The 20814-nt window shown below is 37.6% G+C and overlaps 1 protein-coding gene across 2 annotated transcripts in view; it reads left to right on the top strand.

The window, feature by feature from the left end:
- The window catches only part of SUPT3H (SPT3 homolog, SAGA and STAGA complex component), a 282525-nt gene that overhangs the window by 134914 nt on the left and 126797 nt on the right, over positions 1-20814 (top strand). For both annotated transcript variants that reach the window (XM_050894193.1, XM_050894192.1), the window contains exon 3: positions 8503-8587. In XM_050894193.1, the coding sequence (XP_050750150.1) occupies positions 8503-8587 (85 nt within the window). The remainder of the gene's footprint in view (positions 1-8502; positions 8588-20814) is intronic.

Raw genomic sequence — 20814 nt, forward strand, 5'->3', positions numbered from 1 at the left:
CTCATTATTTGTCCTTGCAGCTCTTAAGTTAGCACAAGGAAGAGTGCCATCCTGGAGTAAATTGGACTCTCAAAATATCTAGAGTCTACTTGTACAGCTGTTCTTTCCGTAAGGATGTAAAAAAACCTGTGTGCTTTGTCTTTATGTAATTTGGCACTTAAATTTGTTAGTACTTTTCTGTAATGGGCTTAGTGCAACCTCTTTGTAAGTTTACACCACCCCTGTATTAGGGAGAAGCTGTATTTGCCAATGTTAGTGCAGGCCTTGCTTGATTATAGAGCCCACCGACTGCGCAAACTGAAGTCTGTGATACTGCTTAAATCAGCATTTCTGGTTTCCTCTTCACATTTAGGTCAACTCCCCTCAGTGCTGAGAGCAGATGCAGTTAGGACGGTGGTAAGCGCTCCCAACAAGTCAAAAGTCATGGAGAAATGAACTCTCCCATTTGATGCCTTTCTCCTGATAGACCAAATAACTGCTTGGTCTGATTTTCCCAAACACGTCTCGGTACATGCGGTGCAGTTTGCCTTGGTCTTGCCCAGAGCGGGTGATCTGCTCGGTGGGGCTGTAACCTGTGCACAGCAATTGAAGTTAAGGAGCCCTGGAGCCCTGATGGTGTAAAGTGCAGGTAGGTTATTTAGAAGTTGCCACCCAAGCTTTTTAAAACCACTGTCGGGTGATTACTGATGTACCAAACAGCACAAGACAATCTGAATCTCCAAGAATTGCTTCTTGCAAAATGCTAGTATTTTCTTCCAAGTTTAGCCACTGAAGGTCTTGGCAGAAAAAAATTGGAAAATAACCCTAATTTTTGTAATTTCTGTATTAAAATTGCTGTAGGTTTTGAATGCTTGTTTTTATTGTAACTTAAACATGATTTTTCTAAACTTTAGAGAAAAAGCTAACCCAGCTACAACTTGCAGTTTGACTTTATATCTCTCATACTTGCACTAAATCCTGGCAAACAACTATGTTCAGTGTGACGTATGAAACCTATGTAAACTTCGTTTCATTAATCCAAGCAGATAAATATATTAACTATGAACTCTGATTGGAATTAAGATTACCTTTTCTTTTTAAATGGACTTTGGTGGAAGTTACCTGATGAGCAGATAAACATATAAACAGCAATATAAATTCCAGTGCTTTTTCAGGTAGCACTGGTAGAACGTGCTGGTTAGTTAACATAACTCAGTGCTTTATAATTGTTCCCTTTTTCATTAAGCTAAGGCAATAAGCAAGCAAGATTATTTAATTTTTAAATTAATGTCCCTTTAGTAAGTTCACTGACAGTATTAGGAAGGAACGATGTCTACAAAACAACAATCTGTCACATCATCTCTCTCTGATATAATGTATCTTAACATAAAATAGAAATAATTTTGAGACCTCGTTGTTTACCCCGCTTTCCCCTATTGCAATCATCCTTTTACTTTGGGCCGTTTCTTCCTCACGGATTTTGTTCTTCCTTTCCTCTTCCACTCTCCGTACAACGTGTCCTCCTGTGCATGTCTAATCAATTTTCTGCTTTGGCACCAGTCATCTCTTTCCTTTCAGACTCTACTTCTGCCTAATTTGGTCAGCAACAGCCGTGGCAAACAAAATGGAGAGAGAACAGCTAGCTTTAGCTTTTGAGACTTTGAAAAAGGTACTATCCTTATCTTATTTTCTCTGAGACATCTGTTGCAATGATAGGCTCATTCCCATGCTCATCAGAAAGAAACCTGTAGTCTCCCAATTTTCTGTCATCTAAGGGACCAGATCTCCGTATTTTTATCTTTGTCTTCATACCAGTGTCTTATGGCACCAAGCTGAATTACTTCAACATGTTGTAGTACTGATTTTCCGAAGTTTTTTTTAATTGATTTTTACTGATTAGCAGCGCTTGTCCTGCTGGTATTTGAATTGCTGGAAGTTTTCTGGATGTTCTTGTGCTCAGTACTGTAAAACTGATTTTGTTTGTCACCACCTGGCTGTCAGGTCTCTAATAATTCATATATTTAGGAGGACACTTGCTTATAGTATGGAAACATCTCTAAGAATTAACATGCTGCATATTCCAAATGCATTCCTGCCAAACAGCTGACAGAAAAGAAATTTAGTGTGTATTCTTATAGTACGGAGAAAACGTGAGCCCAGATATTATCCAGTCCAAATGTATCTAGTAGTTGATTTGTCCTCTGTGATTTTATGGGATCCTTGCCTGGTTTTAGATTTGTAACAGTGAATTAGCTGTTTCTGTATGTGGTGAGCACTTATATCTTGATCATATTCTGCTTGGTTGGTCAGATAAAAATGCAGGGTGGGAATCAGCCTGCTGATACAGACACCCAGGTTCAGATGTCAGCAAGTAGTTGTCTACGTGTGAGTTAGGTCTTGTCTCTGGGTTCCCATTACGTGTTGGTTGAACACCTTCCAAGCTCCTTTGATTTCTTTTGAATCTCCTCTTGTGTATTTGTGTGTGTGTTTCTCCACGTGCAAGTCCTTGCCTTCACAGACACACCTGGTCTGAGTCTGATACTTCAACACATGTCCTAAGTTAGGAATTGCCGAATCCCGTAGCCTCAAGCTCAGTCATTCAATACTGGAGAGCCTCAATCCTCACCTGCAGAGAAACACATGCAAACGGGTCTCTGGAACAAGCCCCAGGCCCCACAGTCTTCCCAGCAGCTGGTGTGGACCTCCTGGTCCCTCCAGTAGCCAACTCACAGACCCTCTGGTCTCTCCAGTATCCAGTCCAGATTTATGGCCACTTTGATACGTGGATACCAAACCTCTTATCCTACTCATGGGCTACACTCCCACATACACAACGTGCACCCACTCAGGTCTCCTGTTGCTGGCACTGCAGGCACATGGACCCCTGTGACCCACAGTCCCAGTCCAGTTGCAGACAGGAGCAAATAAATACCTCGGTGCTGAGGACAGAAGAAGTATCTGCTTGTCCTACGTGAGATCTTCAGATGTGTAAAAACCCCTCAGGTCTGGAGGTTCCATCTCTGCTGCTGCAAGTCCTTCAGGTAGCAACAGAAAAGGAAAATTGTTAAGGATTTCTAGAAAAGAAAAAAAAAAAAATGTGTATTTCCCACCAGTCTACCTCACTGCTTTTCTACTTTTCCTAGGCTAGATTCATCAAATTTATTCAAGGTGGTAAATTCCACCTAAGTTGGGGCAGCTTTGTTATGGTATGAACTCAATAGAAGCTCCAGTAAGGGAAACTATTTATTCTAGCTTAGTGCACTCCCAGCCACCCTGGTTATACTTCCTTTCTGGCCAGGACAGCTTTTCAAGGCTGTGGAGGATGGGAGATTGCAGCAGCTTTCTGTCTCCACGGTCTACTCTCCTGGTGGTCTGGCCACCTGGAGAGCTCTGCAGCAGGGTTTTTGAAGCAAGCCTGTGCTGTGCCTGGCCCAATACCTTTTGCAAGCATTTAAAACCCCAAGAAACGGAGCAAAGAAAGGGCTTTATCTATTTCTGTAGCTGCCCAAGATTTTAAGGTTCTTACAAATGTAGGTCCCTGTACCATGAGTAGCTGTCGTACCTTAGCATGTGCCAAGTATGTGCGTGTGTGTTTACACATAGTGTGCCATGATACTTCATGTAGGCATTTAGTGGCTTGGACATTTACCCTTTTGATGAGCCTGGAAACATCGTTACGGGAACTTAAATAAATTAGAAATAGAAGCTAAAAGTAAACAATAAAAGAGCTGCAGCAGGCTTTTCTTTCTCCATGCTACTATTTTAATCCTCCTGTGAAAACCTGGGTAAATTGATCACCCCCTTGTAAAAATGTTTCCGTAAAACAGACAAACCTTTGAAATCGGATCTTCTAAGAAGGCTTTGTTATTGTATGACATGTCTAATGGGTAGATGCTTCTATTATCAGGACAGTCTTCCATATCGTTCTACTGGTTTGATGCACTGCTAATGTTATATTTTGACATATTTCCTCTTCGGTATTTACCTGTGGGGAAACAGCTCTTTTCTATTTTCAACAGAATTTTTATATGTTTCATAGGAAGACTTATTTATACTTCTTGTGAATGGAAGGTTCTTAAAAGACTCTAATGAACCATTAAAAGCAAAGCACATGTGAAATGAAATTCGTAAGTTATGTTAAAGCATCAAGTTCAGTTTCAGTTCCCAGAAGCAAGGGCACCAAATTTTGGTTTCATTTTTTTTTTAGGGTTTTCTTTTGGTTCTTAACCTACCTCGTATTCTGCAACTTGGCCAAAATCTGAGCCCCCTGACTCTTAATTTGGTGTTTATTCTGCTATGGAGAAGTACAATGGCAAAAGTGAAGAAAAGAATGAAAGAGTTTATTAGTTTAACTGCTTGTGCATTTGTAATTATTACCTCTGGTAGCAGAAAGGGGTAAAAAAAGGTTGTGTTTGGTATCTTAAAGAATATTATCCTATAAGCATGTTAGAATCAAGAAACATATCAAATGCTATACAAATACAATTAACAAGTATTGAAGCTTTACATTTTTTTTTAGTGTCTAAAAAATTCCGTGTCCATTGCAAAGAAAAAGGAAGCGGCTGTGGGTAGGTGTGGTGGTTTTTACTTTTTGCTGAAACCACCATGCCAGTATCTAGTTTTCTGTGTGTGGGAAAGAAGTTGGCAAAAGTTACGTGGGAAAACAGTGAAGGCAAACTGAGATAGAAATAGCTTCTGAAGGTAGAAAGAGTGTAAGTGAGGGAGGAAGAAAGTAGGTGCATCTGGAACTTGATTTTCTATGTAATCGAGTAGTGCAGTTGGGTTTGCGTCTCTCTTCTTCATGTTTCAGCATCAACTCTGACGTATCCTTTTGCATCAGAATGGAGCAAAAAGATTTGATATCTATTTCCTCTCAGATCAGTGTGCTGCATCTTGATTGCATCTCTTCTGATTCTCATGCCATTTAGGGAACCGATAGTTACTTGTGAGAGAGACTTATAAACACAGATAGGGAGGGCATCTCAACGTAGAGGCAGCATCCTGCTTCAAAACCAGAATTTTGTTCTTGTATTTTGTTGTCTTCGGAAAAGAAAACCAAAACCTTTCATTTGTATATGTGGAATGCTTAGTAAAACTGTGAACAAAAGAAATTTATGTTCAAGAGGATAATGCTGGCAACCAAGCGTTTACTACTCTCTTACATAGTTGTTTTATTTTGCATTTTAAGTCCTAGAAAGAAAGAAAAAATACTTTTAAATATTAAAAGGCCAGTAAGAATGAACAACAGATTATGGTTGTGATAACTGAATTCTGTTTGGTTTTGTATACCTTGTGTGATTAGAAAAAAAAAAAGTAAATTTTCCTGTTAATTTACGTATGCACCTTACTTTTAAAAAAAAGGAATATTTAACATCTGCTCCTATATGAGCACTTGTTTTGAATCTGTGATGTTTTTAATATTATTTTACGTTCCAGGGTAAGATGGTAATAAATATTTCTATTTTTATATGTATTTCCTATATAATATCCAGGTATTTGCAGTTTATAACATATTTAATAGTATCTAGACTGTTTGCTGTTCAGTGCTTATAGTTCTAGGAAGTATCTGACGTTATAATTCATGTACACGTGCACTCCTGCGTAATAGAGAAAAAATTATTTGAGTTGTGTTCGTTTTAGAGGTGTTGTTCAACACATTATAAAACATGACCATCTCTTTAAGATGCTGATAGTCTCAACAAGAGAGACAAATGATAGGGAACAAATACAGAGTGTAATTTCCTCATGCTATGACTAGTATAGTACGGTGGGTTATGCTCAGAGGTTGCCTGAGTAGTTCCTGTTGTGCTTTACACGTATCAAGCTGAAATTTAATATCATTAGAATTTCAAATGCTGTTTGAAGAATACTGGACATAATTTCATTATTAGATAAAGGAAAAAAAACCCTACTGTATAACTCCTTAGTTGTTTATAGATAAAATATTGTTTTATTTTATCGCAGGATAGAAGAATGCTTTTGTAAGGAAATAATTGATATATTGTCACCTATGAAGATTTGAATCTTGCTTGTAAATAAAATTTCACTATTTTTATAAGAATATGTAGTGTTATTTTTGGCCTGTGCTATTTAATTTACAATGAATATATTTTACTGTACAGGTTTTCTTATTTTAAAAACTCAGGTTTAGGAGGAGAGAGAACATTTTTTTAGAAATGCCCTGAGGAAATATTAGAAAGCATAGCAAGTTGTCTTTCACTATAATGATGTAAGACTGGAATAGCATTTTTTTATTTTTATATCCATGTCATGATAAGATATTTTCAGTGAGCCGGCGTTGGGCCCCATTGAGACCATTTTGGAATGCTTTAAGTTTTAAAAAGTTTTTAAAATAATGTAGCCAAAAGTCAGATATAGAGGGACTGAAAGTAGAGCAACCAGTAAACTTTTAGAATGGTTAATGACTTTGATTTCATGAATGCGTTTGATTTAATGAGACTTCCATTGATGGATAATTTTATTTCAAAAATATTGTCCCCGTTTTAGGATGCTGGAGTGCAAATACCAGATACTAGAATTGAGAGATTCAGCTTTCATAAAAGCTGTGATGTGCAGGTGTCCAAGCAACTGTAGACCATAGCTCTCTACCAGCCTTGCACTGCGTGTAGGTGAAGTGGGAAGTCAGCTGAGCAAATTTCTTGAAGAAATTTATCCATTACTCTGGCTGATTTTTATTTGCAGCAGTTCTGGGAAACCAAGGGGGTTTGCTGTCACAGAGGGAGAGGTGTGGGTATATGAGGCAACTGATGTGGCAAGAGGACTAACCCATTTTTCTGGAGGTCTCTTAGCACTTCTTTATCCCGTCACAGTCATGTTTCTCTGGTCCTTCATGCATAAGCAGCAGGACAAAATTGTATGTGTACTATGAGAATGCTTGAGCCAGTTCTTGCTCCTGTTCATCATAACATGGAAAAAAAGGTGCCTGTCTTTTTTGTGTAAGTAAAAGAACTGAGATAAGAGAAAGTGAAGGATTTTGAAGTTCTTGAATCCTCTATCACTTACACAAATGACTGAGTAAACAGGCAAAACCAGTGTTACTTACTTATAGCATCCTTCTTGAATAGGTAGTATGGTTGATACATTAAGAAATTGTTTCAAAGTTATGTGTAGCACAGAGAAATTTGTGAAGAGTTTATATATTTTATATATATATGTGTATATATATAAAACCCAGGAACCATAGCTAGAATCCTTGAATACCACATTTCTGCTATGTTGGATTGAACTGAAAATGTACGTTTCAGAAGCAAAGAACAGACAGTAGTCAACTAGAAAAAACAGCATCTTTTTGCACTTTATGTGATGAAGGGAAGCCACATAGAGTAAGAGACCTTTTCCTTTCTCTAGACTGCGGTTCAACTACCCAGATGAAGGTAGGGCTTAGGGAGGGCTTAAGCTCTCTAGACTCACTGAGCTGGACTGATTAGGGGTGGAGTTTGGTTGCAACCTACAGTCATTTTGGACACTAAAAGACCTTTGCTGGGTCTTCAATGGCCTCTCTGAAAGAGTGCAGCTACCAACAAGTAGTAAGTCTGTCAGCCCCACTTGGATCTCTTAGACGTTTCAAATTAAGTGCCCCTGTACTCTGCCTGGATCTGGAGCTGAAGCCCACCATCCCAATTTCAGATGAATAGTTTCGTAGGGCTTTTGGGGCATTGTATGGGAAACGCTCGGGCTCTGCAGTGGGTCGGAGGTGCTACAAACTAAAGGTCTAGCATTCAGATTTTCTGCAGCACCTACAGTCTCTTTTAATCGGCTGGTGATGGCCACTGCCCATCCCAGATCAAAGGAGCAATCCCAGCTTTAGCTGAATGACTGGCAGTCAAGGCAGGTGTAGAGAGCAACTGCTGGTATTTCTTAGAGAAGATAAAGCCTCGCAAAAAGCCCATCGTCACGATTTCTCATTTAATGATGCGTGTTGGAGTGGCTTTGCCTTTTGATTGCAATATTATGTGAACACTATCATCTCTTTATGACCTTCTGTCATTTAATTGTGCGGTGTAGACTGTAAGAGCCTCTCATATATTAGTATGTATAAAAATGTTTACCTTTAATTCATAGTAGTTCCTTCTGTATCTTAGCACTAGCATTTAGGTTTGGGATAAAATACCTGTTAGCGTTTTACCTTTTAAAATAGTTATTTGGTAATTTTGTAAGCAAAGGTGGCTGCAAATACAGAATTACTTTTACTAGTGCACATCCTACAGCTTTGCCTACTCTTTTTTCAAATGTTCCTACAAACTGAATTTTCCTGTTTCCTCAATTTTTCAATTTTTCTCACCATGTGCTTTAGGATACATTCTTGCAGCTCTTTTGTTCCTTTAATCAGATTACTTTGGTTTATATTCCTTGCACCACACTGAATGATCCATTTCTGTACATACAGGTGTATTAAGCTTGTTGTTATTATTCATATTTTTTTCTTTTTATTTTCTGGAGACCACCTGCTTTGTTTCTTTTTAACTCATTTTCATAACCTTGAAATAAACCTCTTTCTTTCAGGTTTTCCTTAGGAGATGCTCGCAGGCCACTCCATGAAACTGCAATACTGGTGGAAGACGTTGTCCACACTCAGCTGATAAATTTGGTAAGAACATAACTGATAAAATAGTCTTCACTCTAAAACTCCTTGAAACATGACATTTTCATGATCGAATGACTAATAACATTGTTCTGTTTTTAGAAACAAATAAAACACAGAAACTGAGGGTGGTGTTCTGGCCTCAATGATCTGTAGAAGCTACTGTTAGGCTCGCAGATAGAGAGCGTGCACTTTCTTATGGTTATATACTGTATTTGTGTGATACCTGCAACTCCAGCTAACCTTAGGAATAAAGCTGATGTATTTTTTTGTTTAAAAACTTCAAGTTGTTAAAAAGAAAAAACTGGCTAGTCATCTGAAGACTTCAGTGCTAATTTTTTTAATGTTCTAGTATTTGTGTTAATACGTTATTTGCTTAATGTTTGTGCTCTAATATTCTTACTATCTGATGTTTTGATTTCTGTCAAAAAATAATGCAGAACTATTGAATATTTTTCCTTATTGAAAGCCAATGAAGGTGTTATATAAATGAGGCTGTTTCGAATCTTGTCTGTCAGAAGCAGCTCTAAATTTGAACCTCTCTATAGTTTTTTAATTAAAGTTCAACAACACCTCCAAGAAATCAGCGGTGGTATTTTACACCGTGACACGAATCTGCCATCTGACATTTTGTACAGAAGGGTATACTTTTATATGTCACCTGTAGCTTGGGAAGCATAACAAATGTTTTTTTCTTACTATAGTGAGTCTTCAAATGAAATTACCAGCATGTATGGGTATGGACATTATATGAAACTAATGTATATAAATAATACTAATACATATTATAACTAATATTTACATATGATGAGTCCCTGGATCAGCTAGAGCTTTGAGCTGCAAGTTCCTAGATCTTTTCTCTGTAATGAGCCCTTTCAGCAATCAGAAGGGTTTTTAAGTTTCAAGCTAGGTTCTGTTACTACATTAACTAGAATTAAAAACTTTTGTAAACTGAGAAAATTCAGAATGGGGCAGACCACATATTATAAATATATATATGTGTGTGTGTATAAAATATATATATCTATCTATATTTATACATGTAATATTTGTATATTTTATATATATAATATTTTTTATAAAAATATAATATAAATAAAGCTACCCCTGCCCACTGTTTGCCTGCAGACAGATGCTTCCTTCAGCTTTGCACTTAATCCGGCAACCGTTTGGTGGCTTCCTGGGTCGCAGCAATCGCTTTGGGGTCCCTCCCAGCTCCGGGTAGTTTCTTTCTGCTCATACCTCCGAAGCCCAGCGGTGTATCCCTGTCTCTGCAGTCTCCTGGCATCTTTGTGTTGTGGCTCCTTTGCTTATTATGCTCCTCTCTGTCTGTCCCAAACGTGCCCTGCGGCTCCTGGGGAGGGGACAACCTCACTCCCCTCTCCGCAGGTTTCCCACTGGTTAAACATGCTGCTCTGGGCATATATTTATAATTCTTATTCTAGCTCTAACTACTACAAAATAACATTTTCTTTTAGTTAATGACCCCCTTAATTTATGCAAACCAATGGCTGCGGCTTCACTCTTCCTTTAGCAATAATGTGGTGAAGAGTCTGTGCTTTTACGTCCCACCGAGGCTTAGCTGAGCTGAGCTTTACATCAAAACGTGTGCTTTGAGAAAATGCAACCTGCAGCCATGCGGTCTTTGCACTTAAATCAAAGCTGGGCACTTACTTGGGGAATGACCGTGACCCGGGGTTAACCCTGCGTGGGGTGTAGGAGCATGTACGATTTCCTGACAGAAGGAAGAATGGGAACGGAGCGGCAGATAAACAGCTTTTCTAACCTTTCCCCTCCGAGCCCAAGACAGCACTTTATTTCTGAGGAAGTGAAAGTATCTTTAATAGCTCATTGCTTTGACCTCTGACATTCACATGCCGGAACTCTTAAATCACGAGCTTTTTTACATGCTCTGGACTTCTGATAGGGATTTTTGCACATTTGTCATCGTTAATAAATGCACGTCCTTATTGAGCTGTTACTATGTAGTTATATTAAATTTTCACTTTAGATGTAGGTGTTCACGTGGGTATATATCCAGTACTAGAAAAAAGCTTTTTTTATGATTGAAGCTGACTGCAGATGTAAATTTATTGCTTACTACTTGGATTTTGTCATATTACTCATGTTAATGGACTACGCAGTTCTCATTATGTAATTTAATGATTTTTTCTCAAAATTCATGTCCGTTTTACCATCCATAATACACGTATAAGGATAAACTGTAGAAATTACTTTTATGCCTGCAATAAAGCTGGCACGTTACATACGTCTTTCATAGTAAACATTTGTAAGAAGAGCTTGTAATTGTTGATTAAGGCCAGGTTTGAGCTTCTGAATTAAAAAATGTTGCCAGCGTGATTACCTTTGATTGGTTGACTTTTGATATCTCACAGGTTTATAGTTCCAGCTTCCTATTTTCAAAGTTGATCTGAACTCTATTAAATCAGAGTCTGGTTTGGACAGATTTATACGGTCACTGCTTCAAACCACTATATACTTCATGAGGTCTGGCTGCTGTAGCAGATGACTGCACTAACAAGTCAAATTCTTGAAAAGCAGACTCTTTCAAGTCTGCATCGCATTTTATGATTGATTTTTTTGGTATGTTTTGAACAATATGTACACTGCTTTACATTAAGTTAAATTCTGCTAAAAGTATATACCAACGTGTAGAAGGAAATGAGCATCTCCAGAGGATGATTCACATCATCCTAAAATTAGTTTCCGAATTAGATGAGATGAATCTCTTGAGGAAATTATTTCCTCAGCTGACTGATAAATGGATCCTTTGGCGGCTTGCTGGGGTTTGAATATCTAGGAGATAGGCATAAATGTTGAGAGATAAATTCCATCCAATTTGCATCAGAATGCTAGCGTGAGTTTGAAGGTTTTTTGCATATATTGTAATTATAATAAATGTTTTGTTATTTGCATATCAAGCAATATAAAACAAAAAAATCCACCCTAGAATGAGAAAGTTCTGTACATTTTCTATACAAGCATAATGTATTTGAAGAGCACAAAGAATTCAAGTTTTAATTTGAAATCAAATTCACTGTTGACTGATAGTATTTGTTTAGTAACTGATCTATATGTATTTATAGATGCCTTAATATTACCCCTAAAACTGTATTTATTTATGTGTGCTAAGACTAGAGGTTCCCATCAAGGCTATATTGTTCTTTATGGGTAAGCACAAGTAGTGGATGTCTGTTACAAGGAAAATTGTGCCTACAAAAAAGGTTCAACAGAGAATGCAAAAAGATGTTAATCAGAAGGGGACAAGCCTTTAAATTACTTACCATTTGAAGTGGAACGAGGCCTCTTTTCGTTCATTCTTTCATCATATCCAATACCATTTTCATGTGCAGTAAGAAGATTTTGAAGCATCATCTTTTGTAATAATCTATTAATATCTGTTCAGACCCTTAGAAAGGGAACTCAAAGATCCTGCTTTAGGACAAATCAATATTATTCAGCACTTTGACAAGAAAAGGAGGCTGTAACTATGAGAAATGGAATAGGAATTTTTCTTGGTAATTAAACTACCATTGAGAGGTTTGGCATCAAAATAGGTGAAGTCTTGCACATACATGGATGTAAAAGCATCTGGAAATTGTTTCATGTAATATTTAAGAAAGAGGAAAAGTCTCTCCTCACCTTGACCATCTCCGTCTAGGATTTCTGTCATGCTGGGCTGGATAATAGGAAAATGTAGTATTGTTAGACTAATATTAAAAACTAATGATCTCTTAGTGTCTTCTCTTGATAGGGCCATAGCTCCATGTTCATGCCTCAGATGCCATGTTCAAAAGCTAATAGACAATAAGATCATGATGTACTACTTAAATCAGAAAGGCTGTTAAGGAGTTACCTTCCTTGGGCTGGGAATGTATCAGCTGGGCATTTATTATGAGACTGAACTACCAGCAGTTTACTCTCTAGGCATGCTGAATATGGTAGGAGTGGTACTGTCACCTGCTTTCACAGAATTTGATTGTTCAATTTAGCACTAGATCTGAACTTCAGTCCTTTACGTTTTGTTTCTGAGATATCGAATGGTTTCTGGGAAGAGATTAGATTTGTTTTTCCAAAGTGAAAGACATTTTAGCAGTAGCATAGAGTTCAGCAAGGGAATATGAAAAATTACACATATGCACACCAAAAATACAAACGTGCTTATGAACAGCAGAGTTCAAAAGTCCTCCCTACTTGTAAGTAACCTCACCTGTCCATGAAAGACTGGCTGCTCAGAGGGAAGGCCACAGCTCATTGCAACAGCCTTGGACTGCATCCCTTAAATGTTTTCTCCACTGGAATTCTTTGTAAACTGTGATAAGTCATTGCGAAGATTGTCACGAATGATAGAATTCATGGTAATAGAGTTGTGGTTTACGCCCCGTCAGCTAATGTGTGTCTGCTGGAAGATGGACTCTGATCTCTTCAATTGATGTCAAATGATTTAAGTCAAAGCCACTCGGTTGTATTTTTAGAATGCAATAGTGCCAACTTAAAGGAACTCTGATTGCCCCAAATTGTCTTGTACATGATATGTTGGGGTTTTTTTGATCAATTACTTTTGTCTTCCAATAGAAGAATTTAATGTCATACAACTTGTGCTGCTATCTGATAATTATTAACATTCCACTCTTGCTTCCTTTGTAGGAGCATGATTTGGGTCTCATGTTACGTATATGCATATATGAACACTTTGCGTATACACATAGGTAATTTTTTTTTTCTGGTTTATTACTATCGGAAATTAATTGTCTCTTACACAGATAATATAGTTAATTCAGAATCAGTCCTTTGCTCTCAAGCAAAGCACAGAACACAGATCAGTAGGTGAATAATCTGTACTGGAATATGATAGGGAATTGTTTTTTTTAAACGGCAGCAGTAATTCATAGGTAGAACACTTCAGTGAGATGCAGAGATTCAGCAGTATGTCACGTCCTGAGTAAGTCCATAGTAAATCCATCCTGTGGAGTAAATTGCTTTTTATAGTAGGGATTTAAATAAAGATTGGATAGTCATTTGCCACAACTAGGAAAAGGAATGGTGAAAATACAGAGACAAGCATAAGGATAGGCTTACTGATATGAAATGCTAAGTGTTTAAATCATGATCGGCGTGAATTTTGTGTTTTCAAAGGGCTGTACATTTTCTGGATGAACTTGGTGTGCTTTCTTTGTTTCCCAGCTTTATTCCTGCAGCTGTTAATTTTATTATTTTTATTAAAACCTGCATTTTATTGCAGTTTAAAAAGAACGGAGAAGGAGGAGGAAAAACTCACCTTCACTTGCCCATCCAGAGAAAAAGACAACGGCAATGGGAGAGGGGAGTAGGAAAAATGAGGATTTAAACAGAAACAAGGATAGAGCTTTCTTGGTTCTTTACAGCCTACTCCTACAGCTTTTTTTTTTAAACCAAATCACACTCATTATTCATTCACAAACTGGATTAGTCATTTTAATGTATGTAACCTCTAGGCTGTTCTGAAATGCTACAGTTCCAGGTTTGTTTACTGCGTTTTGGAACTGTTAGACTTGTAACCTTTATATACGTAATGGTAGAATTTCTGACATTCCTTTTAAAAAAGAAAGAACTGAAACCAGCTCATTCATTGACAGAAATTGCCCACTGATAAAAACAGTGTGAAGCACTGTTCGCTCTTGATCCCAAAGTTATACGCAACTGTCACTTATGCCACCCTAGTAAAGGGAAAAGTCCCTGTTTTATGAGTCTGTTTTAAAACAGTAATAAAGTTTCCTGTGCAGGACATTAATTAGAGGGGTTATCAAAATAAGACAAACTAATGTAATTTGTGATTGTGCAAAATAAAGGAAGTCGAGGGTACCATAGGGACCTAATGAATCACAGGATGGAAACAATCTTCTGGCTAACTAAACATTCAGACTTTGTACTAAGTCATAGGGTGTATATACAACTCAGCAAACCGGAACACGCTGTGTGTTTACATGAGTGGGATAAAGGAGTTCACAAAAACCATCTGGGAAAAATCCTTCGACTATTCATTCTGTTCCTACTGTAGAGTAAATTAAACAACATGCATACATTTGCAGCAAACACATGGCACACCTGCCCTGGAAGAAATCAAACTGGAAAATAAGTCTGTAATATAAAAAATTCCCCGGGTATTTTGAATTTGAAAAAATTTGAATAGACTCAACCCATTCACTGCCATTCTACAGAGGTCAGATGCTATTACTCCTGTTCCAAAGGAGCTCAGTGACAGTGTGTCTGTCATTTGCAGGTGAAGGCGACACTAGTTCAGAAAGGCCCACATCAGATACAAGACATTGTTTTCTCAATTTCGTGTTAAAAAAAAATCTTTTCTAATATATCTTGATTAGCAAGCACTTGACTTTAGATTACTTGAGCAAATGGACAGCATTTCGTCTTTAATATATTAGAGTATTATGAAATGTCTTTTAAGGAGACATTTTATGGAAAATTTAAATTGGAAATGAAGAAGTCTTTTGTCTGACTTTTGATGAAGTCTTGCCTTTTCTTCGTTGGTAATTTGTATAAAAGCGATGTCCTGAGTTTTCTACTCCAATGTTAGCTGCTACTTGTTCACCGTATTCAGATGTATTTATTCTAAAGCACAGAATCTACTTCAGGAGACAGTTCAGGAGTCCCGTTAGGGATTCTGGGTGCTCTCTGTGCTTTCTCTTAAGATGAGAGACTTGATGACTGACTTAGATGTTTTCTTTCCCATGGATCTTTCTGCAGAATCAACACGTGCTATGAGACAGAGCTGCTGCTTTTTGCCTGGTCATGCAGAGATGCTGCTCAGCATCCAGTGGTGATGGACTTCACTGATCTAAAATGTGGAGAGACTAAGATACTGTTATTAAGAACTCTAAAAAATCAAACAGAAGGAAATGGATAATTATGCCCACATAATTGTAGCAACATGTTCAATAGTAGTGAAGAGAAAAATCCAAACCATTGACTAGATTGAATGGAAAAAGCAATGTGATCAATGGTTAAAGATTGTCTTGTAGTGCATATAAAATATAAAGAAGGAAGGTAGTGCAGGCAGCTATAATCCCAGTATTTCCTGATTTTCTATATCAGTCTTTGGGCCTTTAATGACAATGACATAGATTTATGCGTGTTGTATATGTATGTGTATACATACGTCTATATGTTCAGGTCTGTGTTTTCCACCCTTAACACATCAGATTCCTATTTAGGCTGTTGAGCAAGAGGAATTAAGTATGTATGAAATTTCACTCATGGGGGCTTTGGAATCTATGGCATTCTTATATATACGTACTCAGTTAGCTTGGCTTCTGGGGCTTTTATGAATCAACTGATAAGCTGATCCCAGCCTGAGTTTCCAAAATACAAATACATCCTCTATTTAATTTTTATATATACTCTTGGGAGTATAACATAGATTAACAGCTATTGAAATCTTGGATGAGCTGAGTTGAGCTGAGAGATTCAGTGTACAGCTGCAGTGTCCAGGGTGTGTTGGCTACTTATATCGATGTCACTTATCATTTTGCTGGAGCCCTATGAAATTCTAGGTGATTAGCTTTTTAGAAAAGAACAAATTAAAAGTTAAGGAGTTGAAGAGTAATCATTAGATTTTTATTGCATAATATGATGCACTCTGGTAAATCAGTATTTTGTCAATGGTTTTACTCTCTAGTCTCCTTTATTGAAAGTGTTTATGACTGGACAGGCTTTTGCCAAGAGTATTTTTGATGTAGCCTAAAAAAATGTCTGAAGTCATTTAGCTGGGCTGAAATGAAGGAGCAATCTTTCTGTCTGTGAAAACTCATAATTACATCCCAAGCTTCAGAAGTCAAGTGGAAAAATGATATTAAGTGTTTCATTCTTTCTTTAACTTGTTTGTATTATGTAAATAGAATATTATAAGTATATGAACATGTGTGTAAAGTCCGTATCTGCACGCAAATACCCATCTCGTCTAGCAGTCCGATTCTGGCAGCAATTAGTAAACTAAGTGAAAAGAATCTGAAATTTATCAATGGTGCAACACATGGATATTTGATTAGGAAGATGGACCTCAAGTTAACTTTCAAAAGCGTCTGTGTATCTTTGAAATCAGCTCCAGAATCCAATAAACAATGGGTTTTTAATTATTATTTTTATCATCTTACTTGCTTTGTTTCAAATAATTGTCCAAATATGTTAACTGTCAATGGTGGAGGGTACCATTCCTTCTGCTTTTCCTCTGAGATCCTGAGTGGATTCACCTGAACAAACATAAAGGCAAACAAACATATTTTTCTATACCTGAGGTAATGATGCCAGATCATCTTTTGTGTCAGGGGAGATAAATGAGCACTTCTAGGATGTGACTCTTTGTGTCCTAAAGTAGTTATTTAACATTCTGGCCATCCATTTAAAATCTGGACTTCTTAAGTGAAGTGAGAGACATCTCACCTCTATGACTTTCAGCACTAGCTGTATTTTTTTGATATTTCATTTTTCATTGATTCTGTCAAACGAAAGTGTAAATTTAAAGTTGTGAAAGACACAAACTGATTTATGGATATCTGTGGCGAAAAGAGAGTAGTGTAAAATTCTGCATGGTCTTTAAGTGTAACTCATAAACCTTAAAGGTCATCTCAGAGTGTTTAACAGAGCAAATTCATTGTAGTTTTTAAATCACCTTATCTGATTTCAAGCCTATGTGATAGTTTCAGAATAACTTTTTTTTAGGAAGATTGGCTTGTTAACAGTGTTATGTAGTTACAAGGAAATGTGGTCACAGCTGGTTCTGGTTTCTTAGCTAATCCACCTGATTGGAAACAACAGGTTTTTGATATTTTTCCATTTCTTACACTGACACCTAGTGTTCAGAGGTCTTGAGTTTCTAATACTGCACTTTGTTATTAATAGATAACTGTCGATACTGAAGTTCTCCACCTTTGTCAACATCTTCCATTTCAGTTCTTCTGCAAAAGAAAACAATAACTGAAGGCAGAGGTGTTACCATCATTCAAAACAATTTTACTTCGGAAATACAAATAGTATACCACTACTGGAAAACTTGGCAAAAGCTATTTTACTTCTTGAAGTGCTGCAAAATTTGTTTTCTTAAAATTTAAGTCCTTTAGTTTTGGCAAATACAACTCCTTTGTGTCTGTAAGTGTCACTGGCCAACAAAAACAGTGATAACGGCAGAAACCCTAGATCACTATTTATTTAATTGTGGGAGATGTCAATGCTTTTTATTTCTGTGTTCTTTTATCTTCAAGCCACGAGTTCTGCCTGATAGCAGTGTTGAAGGCAGCACAGTCCTTGAGTGGACAGAAAATAACTTATACACAAAAACTAGCACAAACAGTCTTTTATCTCAGACTTCCAAATAAATGGAGCAATCCAAGTATGGACTGTAACCTGTTCCTGACAAAAGACGACAACAGAGTAAAATTTACTCTCTAACTCTTATACCTGTGATTTTGCTGTATGTTAATTGAAGATCTTTCATCATTTAAGATAATATATTAAGAATTTTGTGTGGCTGTATCTAAAAGTATCAATGAATTTTTGTGTTTTAATGATGGGTTCCATAGAAAAGTGAAAAATACTCAGGCAGAGAAAATGCATATTAAACTTATCCTTGATTTGATCATTCTTCTCTTTTTCTTTTCATGACTTTTCCTGTAGGTGCACCAAAAAGCTGCCTTTCTGCACAAAGTCATATGTGTTTTAAGTTTCCTATACACTTACTACCTTGCCTTCTCGGAAAACCAGGCGGCAGTGACGATTCACTGAATACCCACCTAGGTGATGGTCTCCTCTTGAGGAAGTCCTTGGTTCTTACCCAATTTTCGAACAAGTCAGAATGTGACCATAAAACCATTCTCTTCCCATAAACTTTGGTGAACTGTATTAGCCGGATGTCAAAGTTTAATTCTGCTGCTTTAGGCTGAAGCTTTCCCTCCAGAGATGCCTCTTTCCTTCCAGACCCATCGCCTGCACAATCTGCAGATTCTTGTGCTATTAAGATAACTGGTGTTTAAAAGAGCAGTGTGGCTGGTCCAAGACTTTTTTTGCATGAGGTGAGGGAGTTAGTGACTTGGTCAGAGGAGGGCATAAAGGAAATAAATTTGAGAAAACGTGTGAGGAGCTCTGTACCAATTGATAAAGAGATGATGCTCTCAAAAAGGTATATGCAGTCAATCTGATTCAGCTGAATTATTTTCAACACAGCTATTAAGTACAGTGGACTCCATGCAGTAGTTGTATCTGTGATTTACATAAATATTCCCAAACTCAGATAGCTCTGATTTCATACACTCTTCCTTTAAATTGCAACATATTATCTACCAACTTAGACGGCCCATTTTCTTATATCTTGGGTAAAGGCATTGTACTTCTCTGTGTGCACGTGGCATATTAGATACTATACTACGTTATTGCCTATCAATAGTTTATATTCCTGTGAACCAGTCATAGTGTGCTTATTGGAGAAATAATCAGAGACAATAGAGAGAAATGTTACCTGTATGATATCATTGATTTGACTTCTTTCAGGCATTTATTTTCAGGGTGAGGTGAATTTGGACCCAGAATGGTGATTTCTGTCTAGTGACTATAAACGATGCCTTGGGTGACCAGCTCAGATGTAGACATCTATGTTTAGTCAGATAACGCCCACCTGAGAGATAACTCCCCCATGACAAAAGCCTCGAAGCAATTAAAAAAAAAACCAACAAAGGAGGATGATCGGAACTTCTGTGATGGCAAAAGGAGATGATAACAGTGTCAACAGCAGCAGAAAAGTCAGAGAAAATAAAGACATACTGGAGGCCTAGATTTCTGGCCAGGAAGAGGCACATAGTGTCCCATATATGAACAGTTTTAAGGGAGGGGATTTATGAAAAGTCAGGTTGGAGCTGATCCAAGACAGAGTTAGAAGAGGGGAAGTCTGTGCATTAGCTGAAAACTGCATGCTCTATGTTTTTTTACAGATGAAGAGAGAGAAAGAAGTGGAAAAAGATTCGGGGAGAGAGGCTGGATTGAGATATGGTTTCTTTAAAAGAGAGTATAGACTGAGGACATCTCTACACCATGAGCGAAAGTACCAGAGAGCAAAGAAAAATTGAAAACTAAGTAGGCAGGATATGACGCCGCTACTGAGGTGGGTCAGAGTTGGGAAAAAGGCCGGAGATTTATGACAAGAGAAGGTGTACAGGAACAAAAACTAGGCACAACTTTGTGGGAATGCATATATTCTCTCTTGTAGCAGAAAAATTATGGAGCTAAAAGAGGAACCCAGGTTGTAAATAAGGAATAGGAAGCCTGTGATTCAGCAGAGTTGTTTAAAGAAGTGCAATAAAGAAAGATGAAAACAAACTTGTAACGGAAGGAGTTTGGAAGAGGATCCCATGACCCTCTCTCAAAATGGTCAATAGCAAGAGAATGGGAATAATTGAAATAAGAGGCAGAGGGGTTTGAAAGAGAAACTGTGGCTGGTGCGTTGGAGCTTGCAGAAGGTCTGGTCTGGAGAATGACTTTGGGAAGTAGCTTTACAGGACATGAAGTGCTGATGACAGGGAAGCCATCAAGAAGTAGCAAATGGAGTGAGAGTCAGCAGATGTGTTGCTCCCAAATTGAATCTCAGATGAGGCCAGAGAAAGTAGGTGCATAATGATGAAACAGGTGGACCGTGGCCATTGGTGTCACCGTGAAGGAGAGCATACGGCTAAGAAGAAAGGGAGAGACAGATTCTACGTTTCAGTTGAAGAATTCATGGTAAAATGGAAAGTCTTGTGACGAGTGCTTCTTCTGTGAACATCACCATACACATGAATGGTCTGAATGCATGCATCTTTGCACTGTCACATATATGCAAGCATATATGCATATCTATAGATTAATAACGAGCACTTGTATAGTGATCACAGCCTGATGCTAGTATAGCACCTTCAGTATACTCACAAGATATTGTTCGTAGCAACCATTCTTGCAATACTTAGTAACTACATTTTTTATAATCTCTAATTCTTGAATATGTTTTTGCAGCGTTTGCCATTTTCGTCTTCCATTGTGCCATCATCATTCCAAATTAGGGAGAAAAATTGGATCACTTTACTGATGAGAAATTAAAGTACAAAGAAGATGAAGTGGATTTTCCCCATGTCATGAAACAAATGAATGGCAAAGCTGAAAAAAACTGACTAGTTGTAGTTCAGAGGGAAGCTGTGCAAAGC

The sequence above is a fragment of the Gymnogyps californianus genome, chromosome 3 (genome assembly GCF_018139145.2).
Source record: "Gymnogyps californianus isolate 813 chromosome 3, ASM1813914v2, whole genome shotgun sequence".
Taxonomy (NCBI): domain Eukaryota; kingdom Metazoa; phylum Chordata; class Aves; order Accipitriformes; family Cathartidae; genus Gymnogyps; species Gymnogyps californianus.